Source organism: Battus philenor, unplaced genomic scaffold, assembly GCF_028537555.1.
Source record: "Battus philenor isolate CCGP_79_NKW_IND1 unplaced genomic scaffold, ilBatPhil1.0.hap1 SCAF_28, whole genome shotgun sequence".
Taxonomy (NCBI): domain Eukaryota; kingdom Metazoa; phylum Arthropoda; class Insecta; order Lepidoptera; family Papilionidae; genus Battus; species Battus philenor.
Window position 1 is genome coordinate 9,134,340 of NW_027181691.1, and position 19,041 is coordinate 9,153,380.

The following is a 19,041-nucleotide window of genomic DNA, read 5'->3' on the forward strand; positions in this document are numbered from 1 at the left end:
AAACATGGCAAGGGGACTACGACACAAAAAAGTTTGGGGAAGTCTGGTCTAGATCTACACTGTTTATTGGCAAAATGACAGCGCAGATGGCACTTAGTATAAACCTAGTTTATATAACTTAACTCGAGGGTTCTGTCGGTAACCTTAGTTCGATTCGTTGCATTACGTGTATATATACTGGAAAACAAGTGCAATTTACAATAAGATGTAACCTAATATAGCATTGTGTTATTGAAATACCAGAAAAATGGTGCTTTTTTTGTCTAAATCTACATCTATTATTAAATTACTCACCGATAATAATCTTAGAATTGACTAGAGCTGATCTCACGCAATCCACGGACGTTCCCAAGCTGCAGTAACCGTGCTGGTCTGGCGGAGAAACCTGGAACGCGTTAAGCATACAAATGAAGAATATAATTGAAAGAATGGAAATATTCGTAATTCTGTATGGGTTTCTGCTTCTATATGTAAACTGACGATTTCTCAGAATATTTTAGAAATCTTTTGAAATTTGAATAATAACAAAATTAATTATCGAATTTTTATTTCGGATATTTATTGCGATCCTCGTTTCAGCCCATAGATGCTACTGCAAGGTATAGGCCTCCGCTTCCTCAAAGATATCTACGAGGGGATTTACTATAATCCCAACACTTGGGAGGCAGTTTTGTGATCGCAGTTTGGTATTATGATATGCAGAGAACGCTGCTGCTCATCTTCTAGAAATTTGTTTGTGAGCAGTGGCAATCCCACGTGCACAAAAAGTGGATTGAATCTCGGAAATCGAATCCGTACCTACGATAGCATGACTCAGTCCTCTACCGCTGAGCTACCAGCGCTCATGTTATTAACCCTTTCCACTCCAATGTCGAGTGTCACTCGACACTGATTTTGTTCCACAAGCTCCACAGTCGAGTGATACTCGACATATAATAATTCTTTTTGCGGAAAATTTTAAAACAGGAAAGATTTTTGTTACTAAAATGTTTGAATCACGAATGAATGAAACATATTCTAGAATCGCAAGATACTATAATTCAATTAAATTTTATTGATGCTACATAACAACCTTGAAGTGGAAAGGGTTAATAATAAATGATTTATGCTTAAAACATTACAATAAGTTTTTACATGTTTTCATGATCTAGTTTTATATTCTATAATAATTACCTTAATATTTTTAAAAGATTTTTAATAATATTTAGCGTCAGAAAGTATGATTTATTTGTCAAATACCATTTAAAACCGAAATTCGAAAAAAAAATCAGAAAATATTTTTTTTTTACCGGAATTGAACTCGCGACCTATGATCTCAGTCCTTTACACTAGGCTACCATTGTTCAGATATTTATTAATGTACTTAAATAAAAAAAAATGTTTTATTATTATATATAATATTTCCAGGTGGAAACGTGGATTATAATATGGAGTAACATATAAAAGTGAAATTTCAGATGACTCTCTCTACCATCTCAAACCAGGTGAAGCTATAAATGCCGATGGGCAAACAACAGTACTAACAAAAAAAACTTAGCCTCTTTGCAATGCACAAATTCGCTTTTTTTTATAAGAAATCGTGCTATTTGCTCCAATAAGACATAGTCCAATGTTAAAGTCCAAAGGATAATTATTACAACGAAGAATTTCAAACAAAAATCTTTCTTGTCTCAATGCAATAAGGTAGGATTGGAAATGATTAGTAAAATGTTCATCTATAATGCATTAATAGATCTGTAAGGTTGATTGATATGACGTCAAAAGTTTGCAATTATTGACTGGACCTAGTATTTATTCGGAGACATTAGGGGGGAATTTATCATGAAAGCAACCGCTCAACAAAGATTGAATTGAGAGAACAAGAGACTCAGCTAGAGATATCACGGTCTAATTGTTGAGATAGCTTGTCTCTATGTCCCTATTTCTAGTGCTATCTTTGTGCATTGTGTATATATATATATGTATATGTATATATATATATATATATATATATATAATTATATATATATATATTTAAATATATATATATATATATATATATATATATATATATATATATAAACCATAAATAAAACGCACTTTAGCTAATGCTTTTTCCAGTCCTCGAAACAGTAGAAATAGTCTTTTTGCGGTAGACTCTCCAAGATCTTCTTCGATTCGGTTTTTATCTCTTCAAACATTGTCCCCCTGGCGTTTTGAGTTTGCTGAATAGCCAGAAGTCACACAGAAACAACCAAGAGAATACGGTGGTTACGGAACGATATCAGTCGAGTTTTTGTCGCTTTTTTTTTTTTTTTTAATTGATTTTTTTGGCACCAATCGAGACACCGCATTAGAAACTCAAAACATACAGGTAAAGATTTGGGCTGAGTCAATTAATATTTCAACTTTTGACAAAGAGACGCTTGAAAAATGTTATAGACAGTCTTTCTAATCTAGGAAAGAATATTTTTGGTTGTTTGAAATCACAATTTCACCTTACTTTTTCATAACACACAAATAAATATTTTCCCAAGAATATTACAAAGACGCATCCTTACTTCCTATAGAGTTTACTGGTCAAATACACAGCTTTCTGATTTAACTGGTATACTAAGCGATAACGATGGGTCATTATACTGAAGTAGGCCAGATGACCTAGTTAAAGTCGTCATAAGACGCTAAATACAGATTGTACATTGAATATTTGTATATTGAAAGCACCTATTGGAAGTTAAAAAGTGGTGCAAAGGTAATATCATAATTTTAACCGACAGTCATTTTGTTATAAATTAAAAAGAGCTCTGTTGTTGAAAAAAAATGTTTGAATTTTTTAGATTGATATAATTAATTAGAAAATATATATATATCGCTCAAGTCGCAACCCCTCGACTTGATGCCAAATGCGCCCGCATTTTGAATTGTTGCACACATAACATCAGGTTCCAAATTCAAGGCTGGTGGTGCGAGGTTTGCGGTAAACTGGAGATCCCTAGTAGACGTAGTTTGCACCAGGCACTCGGCCAAATACTTAATTGTTCAAGCACATGGAATACGACGACGAAATTCAAGCTGCGTTATAACAAAACACTGAAATTTTATCAAATAGACAATAACAATAATTTCACGTTCATGCGGTGTATTGCTTCGTCGCATATTGACAACTAATTCTCTATATATCTACATCATAAATGTCAAAAGACAGTGACTTCCGGCGCCATTTGTAAAAATTAAGGCGCGTTTACATTATGACATTACTTTTGCGCCACCTGTAATATGGAAGACCCACGGTTGAAATGATAATAAAAATAACTTACCTGAATGAGAGCAATGTCAGGCTGGATGATCTTCCTGTGGAACAGCTTGGGGATGTCCTGCAGGAAGATAGGGATGGCGTCGGAGCGGCCCTCTGCAACGGACTTGCGGACGTTTGCCGCCATGAACAGGGAGACGGACCTTAAAAAGAAACAGAAATGAGAATATCCGCAGTAGAATCATAGCTAGCGATGTAGCTCGAAGAATTGCTTATTTGAAATGGCAGACGGTGGAGTACATCGCTCGTGCTGGTGATTACCGTTGGGACCAACAGGCTCCAGTGGTGATCACGAGCCGGTAGACGGGGCGTGAGTATGCCCCCCACCGGTCATTGTGACCATATTTAGGGAACGCCTATACATTCCAGTAGACAGTTGTAAATATAATGCAATTTGCGCGTTGTTAGATAAGGCTGCACCGGACTCAAAATGTCGGAGATCTGAAAGCACTTACCCTACTAGTACCTTGTAAATACTAACAAAATTCAATTATTTCGAAATCCTTATCTTGATCCGATACAATTTATCACATATTGGGAGTAGGGCTTACAATACCGGAATCTCAAATACTGGAATCCCGGATGTCCTTTGTACATTATTAAAAACCGGTATTTTGGTATTACATTATACCATGGATGCACAGACCGCGGCCCGCCGGTCGAACACTGGTAGCCCGCCGACAGCAAAAATAATACTCTCGTACATTCGAAAAATATTGAATTCTATTCCAGAGTAAAACCAAAAAAATTTAATGACCTATACTTCTGGCGGCCGGCCCGCCATCAGATCATGATTTGCCCGAGTGGCCCCTAGTCTTAATAAGTCTGTGCAACCACCATGCATTATACAGACAAAACGCAAGCTATTAATATTATTTAATAAATACTTTCAATTTAAATATATTTTTTCTCTTTAATTATATAATGCCATACGGTCCTATTATATCTAAAATTTAACATAGAATTTATTATGTACTTTTTTAATTGCACTTTTTTAGTATCTATCTATTCCTATTCTCTATGTAATAAAATAAATAATATCTACTCATTTCAGAACAATATTTATTGGATTTCATATATTATTTGTTAACAAGTCAATATAACAACTAAGGTAAGTAACTAGTTATTTTTTATTAATAAAACCGGTTTTAATATCGGTATCCCGGATTTTTCAAATATCAAATATCGGTATTAAAATTTTTGTTCGGTATTGTAAGCCCTAATTGTGAGGCTGTCAAGTTCTTAAAATTCTTGAACGCAGCCTTCAATAAGTGAGTATATAGGATGATTGGTTATAGGTGTAAAATCTTCAAGGGGTGATGTATAGCTCATATGTCAACATAAATCTTATATTTATAATTTATATAATGTGATCACTCTAAACGTTTTTTTTTTCGCAAGGCGACAGGCCAATAACTAGCAGTATAGACTGCAGAGACACAGAGTAAACAATAATTATTATTTTGATATGTAGTCATTTCATTGTTATTTATTATATTAATCACATACATTATTTGACAATAATTGAGCTACATTTTCACATATTTAGAGCTTTTATATTACTGATCAGTCCATGGTGACTGTACATGTGTGTATACATTAAAGTCATCGATCTTGTATAAAAGCTATGCCCGTTGTCAAAAAGTACAGAATAAGCAATGTTTATTTTACAGTTTGAAAGCTACATACATATATTAGGGTGTCGGGCAAGTAATGTCGTTTCTGTCAACCTATTTAACAGAAAAACCGATTGATTTTTACGGCTCCGGCATTTAGTATACTAGATGGCAAAAGGTTGTTGATAACGAAGGTGAATATACTATTGATTAGAAATAAAAACTCGTTAACAATGTAGTCGTGTGAATTTAACTTAAGAAAGCGACATTACTTTCCGGTCATCCTAATATATTTAATGGCATCACGCGTTACCTTGCGGAAGACCATCCTAAGTAAGAAAAGGGTCAATATTTAGCCACTTCCGTACATGCAGCGGTAGTCGTGCAACAAAGTGCACCGCAGGCTGGCGGGCCGTGCGCTTTGCGGAAGTAGCTAAATATTGGTCCTTTATCCTTACATATACTGTAAACCAGGAGCGGCTAAATTCTTTCATTATCCGTAATTAATTTTTCAACATTTTTCGCAGTGGTTATATTTATTATATGTATTCTCATGATAATATTTGGTGAGTAAAAAATGACGGCATGGATTTCTTTCTAAGGCTGGTAGGTCTTGGAGGTAAAAACAACAAGAAGTCCGAAATAAAAGTGTGTATATTCGAGCCCATATTTATACCGATGTATATAATAATTACATTTCTGTGGAATTCCCATTTACAATCCGTTGCTTACGATAACTGTAGTGAAAGAAAAAAATTATAAAAAGGGTAGTGGACAGAAGGCCTATTCTGATTTTACCACAAGTCGGTACTCTCCTGACGGTGGTAGTGAGCAGCCGAACGATTTCCCAGGACTGGTCAGCCGGGAGTTCAGAGGAGGGAGCGCTGGTAGTAGACAGGATGTAATTGTGCCGGTGCGAGGTACGTATATATTCAACCTCAATGACCGAAGATTATTCCGATAATAAAACTGGATATACGGATTGTGGCGTGGATATAAAGATGCTCCGAGAATGAAGTATAAAACCGAGATGGCGTTACATAGTTGGTGAACGCAACTGAGACAAAGAGTGCGTGTCGGTGCGTGAGACGTCACCTAGCTGGTGAACGCGACCGTGGCTAGGATCCTTCTCCCGGGCAATGGATCTACACTCCCTTGGCTGGCGCGCGGTCGCATTGGTATGTCTGTTATAAAAACAAAGGTCCGCTGAGCCGATAGCACGTTTCCACAATCCCACGCCACTTGAGATGTACCGTGCCCCACTAAGTGTTCAAATATTTTTACTGTATTATAAATTATGTGACAGGGGTTCTCCGAGTACCATCACCGGTCCAAGCTCAGGGAGGACCCTTCGTGCTTCTGTGTACCGGGCGTGGACTAGACCGTGGTCCACCTGGCAGCACACTGCCCCGCATTCGGAGGAATCCGAGTCGGCTCCAAATGCCGGTTACTGAGATCTGCGAGGAGTTAATAGCCTCGGTAAATGAGAACAATGAGATGCGATCTGAATTCCTTACGCTATGCAAAAAAATTGTAACACAAATAATAAAAATAAATAAGAATTATAAATGTAAATAATAGTAACATATACATAAATTAAATTCTGTAAAATAAAATAAAAAATTGTAAAATCTGAGGAATGTGGTGATGGATGAAAGGCATCGAAAGAGAGTGAAAATGGAATGACATAGTAAAACGTGAAATGAAGAAAGTAAAGAATAGAATAAAAGATCTTAAGACGCATGGTAAAAGAGCGCGAAAATAATATATGTGAAAAAATTAATTAAAAGAAAAATAAGAATCCCTGTCCCAAACTAGTTAGGGTTAGGAGAAGCCCCCAATAGCAGGGGCTATAAACAAATTATGTGACATTCTTACGTTTAATTTTTTTTTTTAATTTTAAATTAGACATATGGAACGCAAACATGCAGTTACATGACGTAATCTAGCTCCTACATTATTTCTCAGTAATTTTTTCAGAGCGTATAGAGTTAACATCAAACGTTTCAAATCTTCCATTTATCACTCCAACAGTATTTTCAGAGTTACATAATCTACGCTATCTTATCCTTTAAACAGCTTATCATTACGACGTAGATATTCAACTAATGCAGATCTATAAATCCTTGTATCGCGTTATGAGTTCATATAGAGAATTTTTAATAATGATACGATACATGAACTTTTTTAACTCTTAACATGGCAGATTTTTTTAATATTACATTAATATTCATACCACTTGACTTTTAAGACCCAAGGATGCCAACAGAAAAAACTGAACAAACGTTCGAAAATTAAGAAATTACCTAAACATTTACATACAAACGATTACTTTGCTTTCAAAATTAATGTCACTATTTTTTTTAATCCTGATGTATCTCTACAGATACATTATCAAGAAAAGGGCTAAACACATTATTTTTCAACTTTGATATCGAGGTGGAAATATTTAAGGAAATAGAAGAAAGTGTCACCTTATGAGTTACTATAAATGTCACCCTACATTTCTCAGGTATTGTAAACAAGTACTGCTGCAGGGCAACTATATAAATAACAATAAGGGTAAAGACCGACTATAAAAACACAAAAAAAGATATAAAATCAAAATAACTAGCGATGTTATTAAATTAATAAAAGTATATGTACAAATAAAAATTGTTCAACAAAAATATGAAGATGCTATAATGAAATGTTACCAGGAATGTAGATGAAGAAAAAAGGTGATGAGTGAAATATGAAGGTTGTAAAATATTGTGAAGAATGAAAGAAGAAGAATAAAAGAAAAATGAAGGAAGAAGAACGGAAGAATGTAGGAAGAATGAAGGAAGAAGAAAGAAAGAATGAAGGAAGAAGAAAGGAAGAATGAAGGCTAAAGAAAGGAAGAAGAAAGGTTAATAAATATATAAAATTTAAATAATATTTAACACGAAATTGTAAAGCCCACACATAAAGCAGGGGGAACGAACGTTCCCCAAAAACAGGGGCCGATATTAAAAAATCTTTATTGACTATATCTATTCTTACATTTATATAGTCTTTCTTGATAAAACTGTTTATTTGTAAATACTTCTCTCCTAATAACTCGTCACGTTTCTCTACGTTATTTTAGCTGTAAGAGGTCCATCGCCGAACACAGGCCTCCGCCATAGACAGCATAGACATTAACTTCCGTGCCTTTGTTTTTACAATTAAATTTAATATTTCAGACATTTTTTACCCACGTTTTTGTATATTACAACAATTAAATCTCATCATTTTCTCACTAACTAAAAAAGTAAACAAGATATATACACATACATTTAGATTATATTTTAATTAAGAATATTTTTTTAGATTGTTACTTTTGGTTGAAGATACAACATAGTGTTAAAGAGGCGAAGGACGGTATAGCGTGTCTGTGTCTGAGAATGATAATTAAATAAATATTTAAATAAGATTTGCTTCGAATATTGTTTTCAAATCACATCCCTCATATATATGTATATATATACATATATTTGGTTGTTGTAGTTACAACTAGAATAGAACATGCTACGGACATCTTGTGTCTAGCTAATGAAGTTCAGAGTTTCAATTAACATATCTACTTTACATATATATATATATATATATGTATATATGTATATATTATTTTATGACGGTTTGTAGCGTAGTTTTGTAATTTCGTATTGTAATAATAAAATGTACATTTTATTATTTACTACACATCTAAGCTACATCTGATTAACAAAATAGATACAATAATATAATATATATATATATATGTATATATCACACCCCATTTTTTTCAAGTTTAAGAGCAAGAGTACCGTTATAGACAAAAGATTCTAGTGGACCGACGACATAGCCAAGGTCACAGGAAATCGCCGGATGAGGGTAGATCAAGATATGTCATCGTGCCGATCTTTGAGTATCTTTCGGCTGATATGATGATAAACTGACGTTCCAGTATCGTTACAGTATCAGAGGTTTTATTCCGGTACCTGAATATATCCTTGCATTCGGGTGCTACGTAGGGTGCTTCCTTCTCCGTGTGCATGTGCACCACCTTGATGTCACGCAGGCTCCCGGACTTGCCGACCTCGGTCATGGCGTTCAGGAGTGGGACAGGCGTCGCGGCGGCACCTTGAGCGTACACCGTCTGGCCTGGTCAACATTACAAATATAAGAACAACTCCGATTCATAACTGAAAATAAAATAAGTATTAAATTGTCTCACAAGTAAATTTATATTTAGATTTAAATTTAAAAACCCTGGTACATGTACTCCAAGAACGACGCGGTTTACCATAAATTGTAGAATATTACTTAATTGTAATTTAGGATTGTTTATTGCACACGCTAGAAAATAATATAAATAGTAAGAAAAAAACATACAAAATAGTACAATGGGCGGTCTTATCACTCTAGGCAATTTTTTCCAGACAACCATAGTATGGAAATAGTAGATGGATAACGGTTAGTTAACGTGTACATATAGACAAAACGTACATATATACAAAAACATACATATGTATACTATATCTATTCTTATATTTAAACAGTCTTCCTTAATAAAAACTTTTTGTTTGTAAATACTTCTCTCCTAATAACTCGTCACGTTTCTCTTCGTTATTATTTTAGCATCTAATAGATTAAGGCGTTACTTTGCGGAAGTCTATCTTAAGTAAGACAAGGGACTAATATATAGCTATTTCCGCCGTGCAGAAGTAGTGCAATGAAGTGCACTCTAGTGAAAGAATAAAGAGATAGAGAAAGAGAAAGAAAAAGCAATTGATTAAAGCATAAATAATCATTGATCTAGTAAATATTTCTCAACCAGTTTTTAACATCATCATCATCATTTAGGCTGTATAAGGTCCATAGCTGGTCTTAGGTCTACCCCAAAGGTTTCCAATATGACCACCCGAAAGCGGCCTGCATACAGCATCATTCGTCGACCTTAACATAGTCTGTCTACCTTATGAGGGGACGTTATACGTTGCTCTCGATCCATGGTCTTCACTCCAAAACTTTAACTCCCGACCGGATATCTATTCTGCGCCATGTGACTTTTCAACTGCCGCTTCAACTTGCCAATGCGCTATGTCAGATATCTCGTACAGAGGTAATGAAGACCAGAGTAAGATCCCAGCTTTCCCAGCCATATGTTACATAAACATTGGTCAAATAACTACATAAGTATAGTTATAATGGTCGGTGGTAAAATTATTAATATCTTATTGTTTACATAGATTCGTAACGCGTCATCACGATAGACTTTGCACCAACCGCGAACATTACACTCGTTATGAATACGTACGAATCTTAAATAACATAAACATGTAGTAACACGGCGTTCAAATTGCGTACACAAAACAATTTTAAAAAAACAAATTTATATTGTTTATAGACATCCGTGTTTACGTTAAAGTTATTATTGCTATAATATATCTTATTTAAACTTATATTATCAAAACTAAATGCGTCTATAGCTGCGGTTTGCAAAATTTTTATTGTATAATCCGACCAAAATCGATGCACCGTCACGAACAGCGGTATCCGGTCGGATTATACCTTCATTAATTTAGCTGCAGGACCTCCACAGCTGGGCATACGTCTTTCAATGACCTTAACAAATTAATTTGTCCACGCTATAGATATCCTTCGCTTCCTCTACAATTCCATAGTCATTTTTAAAGCCACAGCTGCCATATGTTCTAAACCATGGATGCACAGATCGCGGCCCGCCAGTCGAAAAATAATACTCTCGTACATTTGAAAAATATTAAATTCTAATTATTATCAATTCTTTATTGTCTTTAATTATCTAATTATTATATTAATAATACTTTAAATATATTAATAATACTTTAATTATCGAATTCTATTCCAGAATAAAAGCCAAAAAATTTAATTACCTTTACTTCTGGCGGCAGACCCGCCATCAGTTCATGATTTGCCCGAGTGGCTTCTAGTCTTAATAAGTCTGCAACCATGTTCTAAACGCTATATTATCTGTCCGAAGTGGGCAGGTAATATATTATTTTATTCTGTTATAATAAATTAGCTTTTTAGCATTTAATAACAAATGCTATCATGAAATCCCTTGCAATATTTTTGTACAAAATGTTTAATAAAAACCCGATTCAATAATTTTAAAATATATTAACATTACAGATAATAAAATTAAACAAATACGAAATTAAACATTACATTTGTGAATGTATTTAGATCAAGGAAAGCCGGTTCACGTGACAATGTTAATACAAGAGGAAAATTGCGCTAAGGTTAAAACTATCATTAAATTTTTCCTCAAAATAAACACAGAATATCCACGTATTTATTCATGTGTGAAATGCGAACATCTCTAGAGATATAGTCACAAAAAGTAAATAAAAATACATGAAAAAATTACCCTTGGTGTATTTTTATTGTTCCGTATTGTTTCATCTTCATATGCATTAAAACAAATATATTAAAAATGCAATAAATACACTATATACATTAAAAAATACAATAAAATATAGCCTACCCCATATATATCCATAAGGGATAGTTCTAAGCGTGCATCCAGCGATCATTAAATTTTTAAATTAAAAACAGTAAATTTTTAATGTCGTGTCACCTAGTAAGGAATACGTAATGAATAAAGATAAATGAAAAAGGTAATAGAGCAAATGTTAAAGAGCGAAAGAAAAGAAATGTAAGTATAAAATAAAAGAGAATTGAAAAAAATATTACTCTAACAAAACCCTGTTCTCAACAAAGTAGGGGGTGGAACGAGAGATCGCCAATAGCGGAAGCCATAAAAAAAGGAATACATAATAGAAACATTATTTATACGGTCCCTTTTAACCCTATTTTATTTATTTTAACTGCTGGTGTACTTATTTATACATATATATTAGATAGCGCTTCACTAATAACAATCAGTCAACCCGTAACAAGGTTGTCTTTTCGCCTTTGGGCGGACTTAGTATAAGTTATATTTTTGAAATAGCAGGCATTAGTGTGACAACAGCCAAACTGGGGAATGAACTGTATACTTTCGTACTGACATCGTCTCAAATTACGCCGGAAACAAGGGGCCCAACGACGGTTCAATATATGACAAATTGAATCAATGCGACATGACCTTTGCACCATCAAGCATTTAAGTGTCCACTGGACATATATTCATATGTCATTCATCTTATAGCATCATTCATCTTATAGCTAAGAAAAGTTATCATTTTTTTTTATTAGGGGGACCGGAAAGTAATGTCGCATTCTTAAGTTAAATTCACACGACTACAATTTTAACAAGTTTTTATTTCTTATCAACAATATATTCACCTTCGTTATCAACAACCTTTTGCTATCTAGTATACAACGTCTTCCAAGTAAGTAATGAGCTACCAAATGACATTCAAATATCGACATGCGCAGAAACGACATTAGTTTCCGGTGCCCCTAATAGTTTTAAATGTATAATGTGACTGGCAATGTAATATGATATAAAAGAGTGTTGGATATTTAAAGAATACTTAGTGAATGACATTTTACACAAATTTTAATCAACCGGGTTTTATTCTAGCGATTTCCGTGATAAAGAGCTTTTAACTTTTTAAACATAGAACGTATTAAGGTAACTTTTGATATTTAATGGAATCAGGCGTTATTTTGAGGAAGTCCATCCAACCAATATTTAGTCTTCCGCACATGCAGTGATAGTTGTGCAACAAAGTGCACCGCCCGCCAGCCCGCTGATAAAATCGAATGCGGCAAACAATGCGAATTACACAACTACCACCGTTAAATCACTCAACACGTGTTTCACCCCTCCCCCCCCACGAGGCATCTTCAGGAGTTATGTTACACCGATTAGTGCCAAACACAGAGTAACTTTTGATAGGCAACTAAATGGTGACAAAACCGTGAACTAAAATGAAGTTTATGGTTCATTTTATTTATTTAACTCATTCGTGACAGCATTTATTCTTGAAGACCATCTCCAGAATCTAAAAAGTTTTTATTGCTTGATATTGACCATTTTTGATAAAAAAAAAATATGTTGGCAATAGAAACCAGACACTTTGTATAGATAAGATGATTGCACACTGTATGTCCACATAGATTCTCTGAATATTTTTATTACGAGGTACGAATTGAACACTAAGCGAGCAATGTAAAATAAAATAAAAATACTTATTAAAGTGAAAAACATTTATTCTAGAAATAGTATTGTTACGTAAAATCTTTAGGTTCAGTAATGAAGAAAAGAATATAATCCATAAATAAAAATAAATTTTTACATGCAGTACAAGGTAAGAATTTTTCCTTGTAGGACGACCCTGACTTGTATTAAAAACACTTACAAAATCTTCCAAACATAATCCAGGATTACCGACAAAAGCAAGGCAAGAGTAATTTAATGAGTTCATTTATATTTACCGTCTAATGCTCTAGAGTTTAAAAAATTTACAACATATCCAAGACCTTTATTTTTTTAGTTTTCTCACCACACAATCTACGCGGTTCGCATTAAAATCTTTTTGATTAATTTAAACAAAAAACATGATGTGTAAGAACACGTCAAAATGTCGATGCAAAATATGGGAAAATAAAAATTGAATCAACACGCGATTTTTTGCTGCCATTCGACACGCAGCTGTACATACATAAATTTACCAAAATCACGCACGATTCTTTAAAGTTTAAATCTAAAATAAAAAATATGCTATGAAATAAATCTTATAGCAGTCAGAAGTATATGTTTTGAAGTATGTAGAACTTGATTTGTTGACTTATTTACATGGTTATGTGATTCATATATAAATATACATTATATTTCTCTATATTTCAAAGATTCTTAGCAAAGCCAATTAGAAGAAATTAATCTTTGTTTCATTGTTTAATTGTATACAATTAAATATTATTAAATTTCATTTAAAAAGAACGACTGTTGTGTTTCTGAACGGCTCTTCTCAGCAGATCAACATTGCGAGCTGTTTGAATTACGTTCACAAACCGACTGCAGCGACCTCTTTATAATGTTAAAAATAATTAAACATTAAAAAGTTCGTTTAAACGCCTAATTGACCAAAAATACTTTGAATTTGAATTTTTGAAAAGACTTACAGACAAATTCACCATGTTTGGAGTCCGAACCTGAGCGTTTGCCATTAATCTTTGTATTGTGGCCGAACGTGATCATTTGCTTTCGTTAATGCTTTCTTGATGTACGGTAACTAATTGAGCCTTACAACTCATTCGCCTTAGAGAGTCAGTACACAAACGAGGATCAGCTTAAAAAGTACTGCTGTTAGATACAGTGGAGGCAAAGTCTACCGTAAATATGTCCCTGTCCTCGGGCATATTGTACTTATTTGACCTAACGGCTGGGAACTTTGAAGACAGTATAATCAAACAGATTAGGATTAGACAAAGAGATGGTTTTGAAGTACAAAATAAAAAGATTCTCTGATATTGTGTTTCCAGTAATAAAATTGCATTAGTGAAGTTAGCATATACTTATTAAAAAAAATACTTCTTGGACTTTATTTCTTTTTTTATATATACATGCAATGGTTAAATTGTTTAGACCCATAGATGACTATTATAAGGCATAGGTCTCCACAAAGATATCTATGGGAGGATATATCATAATCGCCACACATTGGAGGCGGGTTGGCGATCGCAGTGTGGTATTATGGTACGCAGAGGATGTTGACAATCCTCTGGAAACTTGTTCGTAAGGATTGGCAATTCTAAACCGCGATCTACGATCTAAAGCCTTGCTCTATCTTTAAATATTGTCATAATTCATTCAAAAACAGTATTACATAAACCGTTTTGCGTCGTTTCGTTTGGAGTTTTTTTCGAAGTTGCGTCGCTGCTTAATTAGTAACAATTTTCACAGTGCGTCGTTAGATTTTCGAGGTTGCGTTGTTTTGGGTTCGAGTCTTTATTTTTTTTTCTAAAAGATGGCAACACTTTTGTTCCTAATTGCGCCATGCCATCAAAACTCAGGGATTCCGTTTCTAACTAAAAATCAACACAATTTTGATAGTTTTATTATCACTTTGTTTTACTAATTTTGGAGTTCAGTTTCAATTACGTAGTGTGTTGTGCTTTTTTAAAAGAGAATAATAAATTTATATAAATTTTAACGTGTTGTTTCTGGTTACAAAAAAGGTATATATTTTTCCAATATATTTATTGGCAGAGTTATATTATGTTCGTTTTTTAAATGTTTACTTCGTTCAATTTTCTTTTTAAAAAGTTGTATTTTCGTCACCCTGAAACGAATCTTCGATCTTTACACGGTTTGCTATAGAAAATCCTAATTCACTTTGCGGCGTTTCAATTTACGTCGTGTTTTTTTGGAACGTAACCACGGCTCAAAGGCATTGGTGTAATGACGGATAAGTTTTTATTGAATTTTAATCAAATGCATTTATTTACCATATAAAACGTCACTTGTTTTTATTGCAGTTTAAATCATCTACTCGTTGATTAAACCTTATAATATATAGATATGAAAAGATAATTCTGATGATGTAATTGTATAATAAGAGTTTAAACCAACGTTACGTCATTTAATGTAAGTACATAAGAAGTAGACCAGAAGTACTTGGAACGACTTCCCATAAAACTTTTTTTTAGAATATTTGGGTTTTATTGGAGAATTAATAATTAAACCCGGAAAGTTATATAGAAATGGTTTAAGGGACTTAAAATAATAATGCCGACTGGTCTTCGGCAACGAGCCAGTAGATCCTGCATGGGCAGACCCCTCACTTTGTTTTAAATGGCCCCCGCTATTGGGGTCTTTACGTATATATTGTTATAATTTGTTGAGTTCGTATATATTACGTATAATTTGTTGAGAACAGGGACTTTATTTACAAAATGAGTATTTCAATTATTTTATCTTTATAATTCACTCACTTTCATACATCTCAATTTCTTTTGTTCTTACCTTTTATCCTTCACAATATCCTGCATTTTTTTTGTTCTTTCATTCCTTCTTGCTTTCATCGCCTTCCTTCCATCATCTTATTACTTTTAGGTGGCTAAGTACATTTCTAGACCACTCACTTTTTTTTTGGCCCCCGTTATTGGGAGCCTCTCGTACCCCCTATCTGTACCCCCCTTATTTTTTCACATAATTTTTTTTATTTTCGCTCTCTTCTTTCATACTTCATATTATCTTTTGTTCATTTCTTTCTTTCCACAATTCCACTGTCTTTCCCTTTCGCTCTGTATCGCCTTACATTCGTCCCTCATTATTTTACATTTTCTTATATTCTATATCACATTTACCAGGTGGTACCCCTCACTAGGTGGACTGACGACATAGTCAAAGTCACTGAAAGTCACTGGATACGATCACTGGTCACTGGATCGAGATCTTCAGAGGAGGGATATGGCTTGGAGTGAGCATCTACCGCAAATACTTCATTGAAGAATGAACTTTATGTAGTTCAAGTAAATCTCACTTTCATTTACATCACGACTCACTATGCATGTCTATTGGTTCTGGAATATTCCTTGTTTGTTTTGGACCGCACTCTCATTTGCCTGAATAGCAATTGGATATTCTGCAAGGCGGCAGGAGTCAGAGGGCCTCTGCAGCGTATCTAATAGAATCAGGCATTACCTCGCTGAAGTCCATCCTAACTAATAAAGGAACTAAGCATTAGTCATGCACACTACTGCATAGCGGAAGTAGCTGTATATTAGTTCCTTTCTTATTCTGCAGCGTAATTTGAGGTAGTGAAGTTCCAGGGCTCCCCGTAAGGATCTTGGTTTAGGTTAATGTTTCCCAACGTGGGGTTCATGTCCTACAGGTAGACAATTTGAGAGTGGACTCGACAAGAGTTTAACCCTTTCGCTTTAAAATAAAAATTATATAAATTACATGGGGGGGGGGGTTAAGAACTTAAGAATGACTTAAATGGTCGCTATAACCTAGTTAAAACGATATGATTAACCCTTAGTAGCCTGATTTACGAAAGTATTTTTTTTTAATATTACTGTTTGCTTGAAAGTCTAGATGAAGGAAAAAATAGATTTTTTTTAATTTCATTGGAAAGAATATTATACAACAGTAAAATAAGCACAGCCAACCTATAAAAAAAACTAATAGTAATGTGAACATTCGGTTTAAAAGATTGGTATCAAAATTGAAACTCTAGGTTATTAAGGATTAAATTGAGAACAGATATACAAGACTTAAAAAACCTTGTATGATGATTCATGTATCCTCATCGATTGACCTGATTGTCGAGGCTGGACCGGTACATATTGAGCGACTGTTGACTATAAAATTTAATTGTGATGACAAGATGTTCAAATAGATTGAAAGGTCACATAAGTTCGATACGCGAGAAACTTTCAATCAATTATCAATTTGTGTCAATTGATTTATAATTTGAATAAAATCAATAAGAGTATTGTGTTATATGTATCGAATAAGTTGAGGTATGAATTAGAAATACTTGTAGTATTAGGTTATGTAGGTCTTAAAGTTCTGGAGTAGAAACTAGGGACCCACAAGAGCACAACAAAGGGAACAGATGAACTTTTCAATGTCGGCAAAACACGCTGGAATCAGACCGCTTCCAGTCGGTATTATAAGTATATTGTAGCACCGTGGTTTAGGAATGAAAGTGAGGGTAGAAAGGTGATGCACGGGAGACGATATGAATGTGAAGAAACAGAAATTGTGAAGAACAGAAGGAAATTGTTAAAATAAGAGATTGTGACGGAAATATTTACCAGAGTTATAACATTCATGCCTCACACACGGACGAGAGGCCTAAAAAAGAGGCGCCAAATAATTAAAACTTTACTTATTGAAAATCTAGACGGACGTCTTATGGCTATAATGATGATCATGATGATGATTTCAAGTTCATCACAATAACCAAAACTGTTTATTTCTATAACGATAGAGCACCAGGTGGGGTATCATGTGATTTTAAAACAGTCTGTTATAAAAAAAAAAAACCATTGTAAAATATGTGTACCCATGAAAAATTTTCAGTACAAAAATCAATGAAGTAAAATAAATAAATAATTTACAGGGTTATTGATTCTAAGTGTAAAAACTTCAGGTGTGAATGTTCATTTACTATCAATTATTACATAGTACACCCTATACCAAAATGTATGTTTTTAAAAATAATATTGTACACCCATTACCTTCAGAAATAATAAATAACGTTACGCATAAAAAACTTTTTTTTTAAAATAGCATTGCTATTTGTTAAAATTAATTATTTTTTACTATCTGTACCCGCAGACTTTGTACTGACAGAAGTTATTGACCTATTCCATAACAATAGAAAGAATTAATTAATGTAACATATTTCACGGTGATCGTTCTATACAGGTGATTGAAAATAGGTGTTAAAGCTTTTTTTTCTCTGAAAAATAGCTTAACACTTAAATCTTTTACTACTATATTTAATCATCCTGTATATTATTTACCAACATTCTACTTAAATTATAACTGTCAACTAAAACCTTGTTAAATAAATAACTTTCAAAATTGGAACGATCTCAGCGCATGATCTCTGTTCCGATTTGAAGCTCGGAAAATCTACATTTTGATGGTTAAACCCTTAAAAGGCGCGAGAATATGATATAGGTTAGAGACTTGGGGGTAATCGTCATCAGGTCAGCCGATAGACGCCCACTGCATGGCATTGGCTTACTCTTAAAGTGGTCACCATGACCAGTCATACGCTGCCCGCATCAGAAGAATTCTACTTTAACTATATCTAATAGATTCAGGCGTTACTTTGCTGAAGTCCATCCTAAGTAAGAAAAGGACTAATATATAGCTTCTTCCGCTATGCAGCAGTAGTCGTGCAATAAAGTGCACCGCCCGCCAGCCCGCTGTGCTAAACATCGAGGACACTCTAGGACTCTGTGTTTACCACTAATCGGTGTAATATTCCTCCTGAGGATGCCCCGTGGAGGGGTGAAACACGTGTTGAGTGATTTAACGGTGTTAGTTGTGTAATTCGCATTGTTTGACGCTGATAAATGCGATTGCGGCAAACAATCCGGATTACACAACTACCACCGTTAAATCACTCACGAGTGCGGAAGTAGCTATGTCTAATACATAGCTACTTTCTTTTCTTACTTCTACCT

At 34.1% G+C, this 19,041-nt stretch overlaps 1 protein-coding gene across 1 annotated transcript in view; it reads right to left on the minus strand.

Moving 5' to 3' along the window:
* LOC137926006 (4-hydroxybutyrate coenzyme A transferase) overlaps window positions 1-19,041 on the minus strand; it is a 41,037-nt gene that overhangs the window by 13,654 nt on the left and 8,342 nt on the right. Inside the window, exons 2-4 of the mRNA XM_068769521.1 lie at window positions 8,892-9,054; window positions 3,297-3,435; window positions 295-385 (exon numbers count right to left, since the gene is read on the minus strand). Coding sequence (XP_068625622.1) covers window positions 295-385; window positions 3,297-3,435; window positions 8,892-9,054 — 393 coding nt within the window. The remainder of the gene's footprint in view (window positions 1-294; window positions 386-3,296; window positions 3,436-8,891; window positions 9,055-19,041) is intronic.